Here is an 11,889-nt window from a genome sequence, read left to right on the forward strand (position 1 = left end):
ATTAAACTAGTGAACAAGTCTTTTGTCTTACACCTGAGACAGACTTAAATAAAACACACTCACTGATACACTGTGGCTCATTAGACTCATTGCATGTCACTGATTCCCAGCAGTTGCCACTGAATGGTTTATAACCTCTATCACATGAGTAGTAGATGTTTCCCTCATTTATGGCTGTGTATGTGAACCCGTTTTTCAAGGATGGAAAATTGCAAGATACTTCCTTTGCTGTTGTGAAAAAACATAAAATCTGTATTAACAAAGTCATTTTATTTAATTTAGTTTCTGAGTTATCAATGGGAAGTACTGTATATTAAATATAATTATTTGATTGGATAATGTTCTCGCATTGTCAACAAACTATAACTTGCCAGTGCAGTGCTGTATGCCTGTCCATTGGCCCTGTGAAGTACAGGTGATTTCTACACGCTTCTCTGGTTCAAATCCAGAGTTACATTTATATCCTATTCTTGAATTGACTTCGTAGTTTTGTCTCTGACCTCCCTCAATCTTTGCATTTGGGATTTTTGGTGCTTCACACTTAAGTTCTGGAAAACATCCATCATACTAATTAATCACAGAATTCATGTAAATTATGTATCAGGACCACAGATTGTTACGCTTTATAGAAGAACATACCAGCACACAGTGGATCTGGTTTCCAGCCGTCTCGTGTACATTTGGCTTTCTGTGCCATTTTATTATATCCAGAATTAGTAAAATATTTCTGCATCCAATTTTGAGTCTCTAAAGTAATGTTGTGGATCATAAACGCGCCTGTCACGTGGAACTTCACATCTAATATCTGAAACAAGATTCACATATTTTAAGATACACACATTTAATAATATACAATGAATTCAGCACCAAGTCAAGAAGTGATTCTCTGCAAGCTTACCCACACAAGTAGGCTCATCATCCCATTTCCCATTATCTCGGCATGTAAATGATTTTGTGGTTTCTTTTATGCCAAATATCCAGTATTTTTCAGAGCAAGTAATTTTTACTTTTCTCCAGCTCTGAAAATTGTTTTTCCCTCTGGTTCAGTACTTTCTATTCCATAACTGGTTGTCTTAATCTGACAAGTTACTTCTGTTCAAAACAAAATGAACCAATACTAGGTTAAGAAGAGGTCAAGCATTGAAAATAATAACAGAATGGAATGTCTTTATGTCTGTCTTTTAGGGACAAAATAATTTGGACTTAAAACATTAGCTAATAAATCATAATTCAAATACATTTTTTAAATGCCAAAACTATTCCTGGTAAATAATCCTAGAATATAATTTGAATTAAGTGAAAACTAGGAATATTTATACATTTAAATCTAAATAAGCAACTGAAATACAGATTATTTACAATTAGAGTGCAAACAAAGAATGAAGACACACTTATATAATGTGATTTTTAAAGAAAAATAAAACAGTTCTGCATTAAAATTTATAGCATCTAAAAGGTTTTATAAAGTATTATAAATATATCAGAGTCCACTGTGTTAAGCATTTTCCCAGTTGATATAGTAAATTGTTTAGTTTTATAACATAAGTATTTTAATGTTAATATGGCATCTTTGTAGCACTCTTCCACCAGCTCGACAGCAGCTTCATGTGGCATTTTAGATGCTGTGAATTTGATCTCTTCATGAAACGTAAAGTTCGTCAAACACCAAAGTCGTCCTTTGAAAAAATAGGATGTAAAAAAAATCACCAGAAAACTTCATGATTAACGTTCAAATGTAACAAATTTATTGTTTATTGTTCATAAATTTGTGTCATCTAGATTAGAATTTTATTTTTTTAGCTATCATTAGGATTTTAAATTGAAAGTTGACAGCCCATATGCTGTGTCTAAAGTGGGTAGGACAACGAGAAATGTCGCCCCAGAGAATACGGTTTAAAATACTCAGCAAAGTGAATAAGCTAGGGAGACGGGGGCGTTGAGAAAGATTGCTTTGTCTACCTCCCGCATCTCGACCAGGTTCAGCCATAGGTGATGTTCCTGGACCACGAGGGTGGCCATCGCCTGCCCTAGTGTCCGCGCTGTGACCTTCATGACCCGGAGGGTGAGGTCGGTCGCAGAGCGCAGTTCATGCAACACGTCGGGGTCAGGACTACCCAAGTGCAAATCTTTGAGTGCCTTGGCCTGGTAAACCTGCAGGAGGGCTATGGGATGCAGGGTGAAGGCTGCCTGTCCGGTGGCGCTGTAGGCTTTGGCGATCAGTGATGACGCCATCCTACAGGCCTTGGAGGGGAGCACCGGGCGATCCTGCCAGGAGGCAGCGTTCTCGGGACACAGGTGGTTCGCAACCACTCTGTCCACCTGAGGGACCTCCGAGTACCCGTGGGCGCCCGCCGTCAAGGGTAGTGTGAGCAGATGAGCGAGGAGGTCGGTTGCAGGCAGTGAAAGGTGTCCTCCATGACCTCGCCAGCTCATGATGGCTGTGAGCGGTGCCCGGACCCAAGGAACCAATCGTCTAGCCGTGAAAGCTGAGGGGAGGGTGGAGGGTTCCAGTCCAATACCACGCTGATGGCAACCCGTGCAAGCATGTTGGCCATCTGAGCATCAACCCGAAGGTGGCAGTCCATTCTAGTCTTCCGCCAGACACCGAACGCTCTCGATGCAGCGGCAAATTCCATCATCCAGCTTGGGTACCAATATTAAGTCTCATATGTCCAGATCAAAATATGCAATATAAAATGAATGATAAACAAATAATGGTCAAAATATGTTCTCAACTGTCAATTAAATATTATATATCATCTCAAAGCTGAAGATTGTAGCTTTTTAATGACAACTAGTTTGAACATCTAGTCCTCTAGTCTTCTAGTCAATGGCCAAGATTTTTACGAAAATGTGGGGAAGTTGTGTGGGATCATAAAAGACTGAATGCTTATAAGACCTTATTCACAGCAGTCCCATCTTTGATTTTTGACATAAATGAAAACGAAACTGTGAGGGATAGACCTGTCGCTTCTTTAATCATATTCATTGTATAAAGCTATCAAAAAGCTCCTTGATCAAATACAATTTTCCACAACTCATGTTGTCAAGAGTTTTATACTGACATTGACTGAAACATTTTTTTCATTGTTTCATCAGTGAAATGATCCCAAAACACTTTAAACAACCGCACAACCAGGGTTTGAAATGAGCACCTGCCAACCTGTCAAATGTGGGTAAAAATCGGCAGTGGGGGTTACTCTGTCACTCTTACCAGCCACTTTGGCGGTTTACCTTTTCAGGGTTTTTCCTGCATTGACAATTCTATTAATGTCGGGTGACTCTGAGCTGCTGGTGATGTGAATTTAATTGTATTCTTGCCTCTTATAACTTATAATCTGTGACAGTAAAACTTATATGACCCATTTGAATTCTACAGAGAACATTCAAGTATAAATCTCTGTATGGAGGAAATCAAACCCCTCAAACTGCTAGACATCCTCTTTATTATAAACAACACATTAATTATAAATACATTTATTAACATTTTGTAAATAAAGTGAGCTTTTAATTTTGGGTATTGAAAATAGGCAGCACATTAGCTTTATACTAATAAAGAAATGCCATTATACTCTCAAAAACATTAAGAAACAAAATTGACTTGTAAATGATGCCAATTTAATCCAGTTGCCTCTGAGAGACAAATATTCTATTTCCAAGCACAACATAAAAAAAAATTAAATATTGTGAGTAAAATACACAACATAGTTTTACAGCAGTAAAAATAAAATGTCCGTAGTTTTACCTACTCTGTACAACTATGAAAATGTTGCCTTAAATAACAGAAACCCCTTTTCTGCCTTAAAAACACTTAAACGTGCATTCTGAAATGTTTTTATTTTGTGTGTGTGTGTGTGTGTGTGTATGTATGTCATCTTGGAGTTACACTTAGTGGTGTGGATGCAGCATCATTCAAATGCATTACTGATGCCATTGCAGAAATTCTTCACAGTCAGTCATGGTTATAATCATAATCCATGAGTGAAAGTGCTTAATATCTGTGCTGCTACTGAGATTAGCGAATAGTATTTAGCGTGGTCATGTGATTCAAACATGGCAGACTCAATCAGGGGAACCGCTCCATATAAAATAAAAGCTTTTATAAGGTTAATGATATGAGTCTTTCTGGCAGTTCATTTTCACTATTTCATTATTATTGTAGGGATTTTTCTTTAATCATTCTATGTTTTCATATTTAATGTCCTTTTGAAGACATTCTTAAAAGCACAAACAATGCATGCATGAAGAAAAGTAAAATGTGTATATCAATGAAATATAATATAAATGACATTTAAATAAATAACTAAATAAAAAAAGTAAAGAAGATGAGCAGTAAACTTACCTTGAGATTGTACAATTGTAAAGGATAAAACCAAAAAGGCAAAGCCGAGGAGTTTTATAGTAACTTTCATTATTGAACGTTTGAGCTCACTTCATAAATGACTGTAACTTTTTTAATCTTTGTCTCTGAAACTTTATTCTGCTTGGGGATCAACAAGTTAATCATTTACCAAAGTCAGAAAGATGACTCACTTACAGCAGAACCTCTCTGTACAAAGATAACATTTACATTTACATTTATGCATTTGGCAGACGCTTTTATCCAAAGCGACTTACAGTGCACTTATTACAGGGACAATCCCCCAGAGCAACCTGGAGTTAAGTGCCTTGCTGACACAATGGTGGTGGCTGTGGGGATCGAACCAGCGACCTTCTGATTAACAGTTATGTGCTTTAGCCCTCTACGCCACCACCACTCCATAGACAACAGTTCCTTTAGAAAAACAAATCATACCCAAAGCTGCAATTCACATGTTATTGGGACAAACTAAGAGATAGCTCCTTTAAAGAGAAGTACAGTTTCTTGAGTCACACATTTACACTGTAAAAAATGTCAGTCATTTTAACAGTAAAATACTGTAAACATTTTTCAGAAATAAAAAGTTAATTGATTAACAAATATTAACTGTAAAATATACAGTAAAATGTTTTATTATATTTTAAAAGACAATACAGTAGTTCCCGTCTGTCGCTCTCTCGACGTTGTGTCGGAGAAGCGACACTAGGGTCTCTCTTGAGCACCGAATATGCCTCTGATCTATGAAAAAAGGCCAATGAGAAGTTGGCAGACAGTATTTGCATACCCCGCCCCGGACATACGGGTATAAAGGCGAGGAAATACTATGAGTTCATTCAGAAATTTTCTTCGAGCAGATGGTCATGCAGTGAAGTTTGCCCTGGCGCTTCAACAGCGCAGTTAAAAGTGTTATTTTCTCTAAAAGAGCAAATACACAGCTGGCGTTGAACGTCCTTTTCAGGACGCGTCTTTTAAAGACGTGTTTCCGCCTCTGTGTAGTTTCTGGATGCGGTTGATTTCTCCCCTCTGACGGTCATATAAGCTGCCTTGCGTGCCTGGGCTGCGATTACATGCAGGCAGCGTTTATGAATGGTCTATGTTCTCAGTGTGAGAACATAGACATGACAGCATTGCGGTCACGGCTTTCTTTTGTCATGAGAGAAAGCCACTTCAGCCGCCTCCGCGTCTCGACTCTTTCCTACGGGATTGAGGCAGGTGCCGCAGGCGATGACGGGCTCTGTTCGCCGGGTAAACCCCTCGAACCACCCGCCTCCCCGGCACGCTTGCTGGCTTCCGTCCGAGCTCGGGATGAGCGATTTCTCTCCAATGGTTTATATTCTCAGTGCGAGAACATAGCCGTGGCAGCATTGCGGTCTTAGCTTTCTTTTGTAATGAGAGAGAGCCACTTCAGCCGTCCCCCGCGTCTTGCCTCCTTCCTACGGGATTGAGGCAGGTGCCGCGGGCAATGGAGGCGATTTGGGGATAATGACGGGCTGCGTTCGCTGGGTAAATCCTCCGAACCACCCGCCTCCCGCACGCTTGCTTGCTTCCGTCCGAGATCGGGATGAGTGCGGCCCGCTGGCGGCCGGCCTGCCGGTCCCTTGAGCTCCAGGAATTAGATGACAACATCGCCATGGCCAACCCCGTGGTCCAGAAACGCAATCTATGGACTGGACCTGGTCGAAATACAGGCTCCTTCTCGAACACCCCCATCTCCCAGCTACGCCCATTCGGCGGCACCGTTGACGACTCCGCCCAGCAGTCCTCAGCAGTGAAGAAGCAGACGGAGGCCATTTCACAAACCTGCCACCATGGGCCATGCCCCGTCTGCTCAGCGAGGTCATCCTCCTGCGGCTTAAAAAAATAAAATGTGCTGCTCGCCTCAACCAAGAGTGGGCCCAGATCTCAGCAACAGAGTCGAGCACCCCGCAGGAAGCGCACGCCCCCATCTCACGGACCCCTTCGAGCACCGGAAGGCTCCCAAGCGCTCCAGAGACGGATCGACCCAGAGATCGAGACGCTTGCTCGGAGTTGGTAAACAGACCACTCCGCCCCCAGTGGAGGGCCAGGTATTTTTGGCACGTTTTTCACTAATAGAGCAATTTCCTCTTTCTGGGTCACCTGGCCCGCAAATGCCGTTCTCACAGCACTCTGCCGCCACACCTCAACAGTCCCGGCACACTGGACGCAGACCCTCCGCCCTCAGCCCCATGACTGTTCCCCGGCCGGCCGGTTATGAAGAGTCCAGAGGACGCCGCTATAGGACCTCCTCCTCAGTCACTAACCCGCCCACTGCTGGGTGTGCGGAGCAAGGTAAGTGCTTCGAGTCTTTTCTCAGGACTAGAGCCTCCCGACACCGTACTACCTGCTCCGCCCGCTGCTCCGCTGGGTACGCCAAATGTAATCGCCCCTGGGATGCGTGTCTTTCACTTCCCAATCCTTAATGCTGGCTGGCCAGGACCATCTGACTCGATCACGCAATTCAGTTTGCCAGGCCTCCGCCCCTTCGTGGGCGTCCGCTTTAACGCAGTACACGGCAAATACGCCAAATCCCTGCGTGTGGAAATCGTCTCTTACTCAAAGACGCGATAGAGCCTGTCCCTCCAACTGAGATTAAGAAGGGTCCCTACAGCCCTTACTTCATCGTACCCAAGGAGCGCGGCGACTTACGACCGATCTTGGACCTGTGAGTTTTTCAACTCCGCTTTAAACTCCCGTTCAAAATGCTCACGCAAAAACACATTTAAACTTGCGCTCATCATCTAGATTGGTTCGCAGCGGTAGACCTGAAGGACGCCGTACTTCCACGCCTCAATTCTGCCTCGACACCAACCCTTCCCACGGTTCGCGTTCGATGGCCAGGTGTATCAGTACGAAGTCCTCCCCTTCGGCATGTCTCTGTCCTCTCGCGTCTTCACGAAAATCGCAGAGGCAGCCCTTGCCCTGCTCCGGCATTCGCGATACTCAATTGGCTCATTCTGGCCCACTCCTGAGAGTTACTATGCACTCACAGAGACCAGGTGCTCAGGCACCTCAGCCGTTTGGGGCTTCAGGTCAACTGGGAAAAGAGCAAGCTCGCCCGGTTCAGAGCATCTCTTTTCTCGGCATGGAGTTATACTCAGTCTCAATTTCAGCCCGCATCACCAACGAGCGTGCAGTCAGGCCAGGCACGGCGGTCCCTTTAAAACCTTTCCAAGCTCCTGGGGCATATGATATCCTCTGCGGTGGTCGCGCAGCTGGGGTTGATACATATGAGACCGCTTCAGCACTGGCCTCAGACTCGAGTCACGAGACAAGCATGGCGGCACGCACCGCAGTGATCATCACCCGCCTGCCGGAGGCAGGAGAGTACATGTAAATTATTGTTAAAATTACAGTAAAAAACGTGATCGGGCGGTCCCACAATTCCCTGCGTGACCCATTACATTTCATTATATTATGTTTCATCATATTTTTTATATTAGTTATGTACACTGGGGTGTGCTGTGTTATATTTGATGTTATTTAGTTAATGTTTACTGCATTATTTAAATCTCACATGTGTTACATGATGGTGTTTAGTGTTTGTGTGAGTGATACTGAAATACTGAGCACAAACTCTATACGCTTATTGGTCATTGCTTCTGGAAGAGCCACTACTGATGAACTTTATGTCATCATTTGACCTTCTGTAATTACTATGGTGATTAACAAATACCTTAGAAAGTAAACAACATATTTTTACAGTTTCAAAGGGTATGTTTATGATTTTTTGATACAGTGCCAATGTGTAAATTACAACCATTTTAAATTGTAAAATATACAGGTTGTTCTGTAAAGTGGTTTACATTTAAACTGTATTTTTTACATAATTATTCTGGCAACCACAGCTGCCAAATTTATTTTGTAAAAACAACAAGATTTTCTTTACAACCTAAAAACAGCAAGCAGCAAAGGGCAGTTTCCAAAATGTTTTCTGTCTTCTGCAGCTTTCTCTTGTTAGATCTTTTGCACTGCCTCATGTAGGCCATGATTTTTTAAAATTATTTATTAAATTAATCTGATCGATGGGCCATTGTTGCAAAGAAACAGACAGAAAGAGACATAAGGAGGAAATTGTATAATATTTTCAAGCTTTCAAACATTGCAACAGTACTGCCATTGCAAAATGTGTTTGTCACTGCCATTGCAAAATATGTCTTTTAGAATTGAGCTGATAAACACAGAAATAGTTTTGTAACTGTGGTTACTTAAACATTTGAGTGTGCTAAACTTATGTAACATAAATGCAAAATGTATGTGAAAAAATCAGATTCCATGCTTTCAAACGATATTACATGTGACTATTTATTTATCTATCCATAGACTTTTACATTTTATGTGTAAACCTACAAAAACACAGACCCGTTAAGGGGTTACAAAAATAAATAAAACTTGTATCCGTGTCCTAAATGAACCTCATTATCTCACACTAAAGAAATGTTTTTAACCAGAAAAGCAGAATGCAGTTTACTGGATCTTACAGTTGGCGTTTGGTAAACACTAAAATGTTAAACTTCAGGTCTTTGACTTCATTTGTAAATGATTGTAAATTAAATTAACTTTTACAGCAAACATAGTTATTTTCATTGCTACTCATTGGTAATCACTTATTTTATGGAGCAACTGCACCACCAAGTGTTCCACATGACAAGTCCAGTGATGGTGTTTTAATCAGATGACATGAAACAGTCCAGAGGTTTGTTCTGAACATTTTAATATTATTTGTATTTTTATTTTAGAAAGGAGTACTCAAGTAAGCATTCACAAAACAAAATGTAGAAATATTCAGATGACAGCTATTTTATGTTTACTTTATGCACAGGACAATATTAGCACTATCTACCAGTCAGAAATAATCTGGTTTGTTGACTGGTGTGATAACATTAAGTTAATAATGAACACAAAGAAAACTGAGGAGATTGTCTTTGATCCAAAATGTATAGGTGACCATTGTCAAGTGGTTATACATGACCAGCACATTATTCAAACACAGACTTATATGTAATTGGGCGTTTATATAGCTAGTTCATTTACTTGGGATACACACATTGAATTGGTTTGCACCCGTCTGCACCAGAGATTGTATTTTATTATGCAGACTATACAACTCAAATCTAAATGGGTGCACCTGGTAATGACAGCAATGAAAATTGTTGGGCAGGAAGAACATCTTAATCTTCAGGGTTTATATGAGCAATGCATTCTTAATCAGGTGTAGAAGATCTTATGTGATCAAATTCATTTTTTGTATTCACAGTATGAATTGCTTCCCTCCTGGAGAAGATTTAGAGTTCCATTTAGCAAATTAAACACATATAAGAATTCCTTTGCACCTGTATCTGTGCTAATGTTCAATAGTTTAGCTTGTTGATATGTTAATATTTGTATTATATTATATGTAGTATTTGTGTGTCTATGTGGTAATGTTTGATGCTTTTGTGATGTGTTTTTTTCTTATTCTGTCAATGCAGCAACATGAAGTCCAAAACAAATTTCTCTTCGAGGGACAATAAAGTATACTTAAACTTTAATATGAACATCAATCAACAACAATTGATGATATGAAGATTCAGAAGATTCAGTTGACATTTTGCTTGGTTTATAAAAACAACTACATTTTAGGTCTGAATTTTTAACTCCCTTTAAATGTATAGCCCAAACTATCCCAGATTACATTTACATGGAAAAACCATAATGTATAAAGTTGTTTTAAAAAAAATATATATATAATAATATTCCCTTCGGCAATGTTTCTCATAAGGCAGTGGTCCTCATCCTGGAATACACCAGTATGACACATTTTGGATGCCTCTCTTATCTGACACACCCAGTTCAGGGCTGCATCCGAAAGCTTTAGGAGTGGTCAATGACTCTGAAAAGGGGGTACAATCAGGACCTTTTGTCCTGGGCCAGGGCTTGAGGGGACCCAAGTAGAGGGGGTGTCCATAGAAAGGCTATTCCATATTGTATAGAGCATCTAAACACTTGATATGGTGAGCAAACTCAAAATCTATGTGGGTGGCGCACATTGATCTGATAACTTTTGTTTTAGCACAGCGGTTGATTGACAGGTGAGAGGTGACACTACACTACTGCTGGGATGCATACAGGACGGATAGTGTTCACACCTAAAAAGCAACATGGTCACATCCATATGTGTTTTTTGTAATCCTATCACAAAAAGATCACAAAACACATTTAGACCTATATTTAGTGCTGAGCACATGTATTTTTCTTATGTCTTCCATCACCCATACAAGAAAGTGCATTTTGTTTACCACAGCTGTTTGTAACTTGGCTGTATGGGTAGTACTGTTAAGCCTGGAGACCTACTCTCTATTTCATAGAATACATCTTTTCCTGACTTCTCCATGGATTCCGCCATTACAGCCAGAGTCTTCCTCTTGGATGCTCTACCCTTCTGCTTACTGGTGATGGTGAGCAGCAGAGGCTGTTAGAGGGTGTTATATCAACTACATGTGGCTTAAAATCTACTAGAAAATGAATGTTTTTCAGTAGCTGATAATGCCCGAAACGTTTCAAACCGAACCAGATGCAGTGGTGGACAGTAACAAAGTAAATGTAATTCGTTACTGTACTTAAGTAGCTTTTTTGCATATCTGTACTTTACTGAAGTATTTAAATTTGGGGAGACTTTTACTTTAACTCCACTACATTTCAAAGTCAAATATCTTACTTTTTACTCTACTACATTTTCAAAATCAGTCGTTCCTTTTTATTTATGAGTGGATAAATACGTAACTGGTCAAATGAGCCACCAATCACAGTACAGCACGCCGCTTTGTTTTGAACTTGCCTTGGCGGCATCTACTAAGCGCGAACCAGGGTGCGCTTCCCAAAAGCATCGTTAGCACACTATGGTCGCAAGTTCCGTCGTTATCATCATAGTTCAACGAGTCGGTGTTTCCGAAACCATCGTTCCAACGAACATTCGCAAACAGCATCGCAGAGTTGTGTGGTTGGAACGACAGCTCTCGACCTGTGGTTAGAAGCAGAGTTTCTTGTTATTATAACATGTGTGCTTAATAAATTATTATCTTGAGCCAAATAAGCAAGATGACATTCAGTACAATCAGTATCTTTTATTTAGAAGACATACAAATGTCCTTTATGTCTTTTAGTTTGTCAATAGATTTAAAGCACCGTATTTGAAGAGAGCGCATGTGTGAACGTGCTCTAGTGTGTAAGAACGAGCCTATGATTGAATCTGGAAATAAAGCAAATAACTGAGAAAAATATGAGAGAGTCCTCAGATGACATGTCCGTAATTTATAGCAAAACATCTAGCATTAATTCGATCACAAACAGATTCATTAAAAGTAGTTTTTACTCCACCACATGTGACATCATTAACCAACGTGGCTGAACAACCAATTTGCGACAATACAGTTTCGGAAGCAGTCGTGACTAGCAAGTTGATTTCTTCAACAGTGCAACATACTACGGTAGTGGAGCAGCAAGTTACGTCGTTGTACGGGAAACGCACCCCA

The 11,889-nt window shown here is 40.7% G+C and overlaps 2 protein-coding genes across 13 annotated transcripts in view; one reads left to right on the forward strand and one right to left on the reverse strand.

Annotated features, from left to right (window-relative positions):
* LOC127641303 (coagulation factor XIII B chain-like) overlaps positions 1 to 4,456 on the reverse strand; it is an 83,610-nt gene extending 79,154 nt beyond the window's left edge. For 10 of the 12 annotated variants that reach the window (XM_052124220.1, XM_052124219.1, XM_052124218.1 and 7 more), the window contains exons 1-5: positions 4,343 to 4,456; positions 899 to 1,092; positions 640 to 805; positions 372 to 548; positions 64 to 228 (exon numbers count right to left, since the gene is read on the reverse strand). In XM_052124220.1, the coding sequence (XP_051980180.1) occupies positions 64 to 228; positions 372 to 548; positions 640 to 805; positions 899 to 931 (541 nt within the window). In that variant the 5' untranslated portion in view covers positions 932 to 1,092; positions 4,343 to 4,456. The remainder of the gene's footprint in view (positions 1 to 63; positions 229 to 371; positions 549 to 639; positions 806 to 898; positions 1,093 to 4,342) is intronic. The other 2 variants (XM_052124221.1, XM_052124224.1) reach the window with 2 other exon arrangements.
* The window catches only part of cfh (complement factor H), a 148,230-nt gene that overhangs the window by 116,149 nt on the left and 20,192 nt on the right, over positions 1 to 11,889 (forward strand). The gene's annotated exons all lie outside the window — the stretch shown is intronic.

This window comes from Xyrauchen texanus, chromosome 50 (assembly GCF_025860055.1).
Source record: "Xyrauchen texanus isolate HMW12.3.18 chromosome 50, RBS_HiC_50CHRs, whole genome shotgun sequence".
Taxonomy (NCBI): Eukaryota; Metazoa; Chordata; class Actinopteri; order Cypriniformes; family Catostomidae; genus Xyrauchen; species Xyrauchen texanus.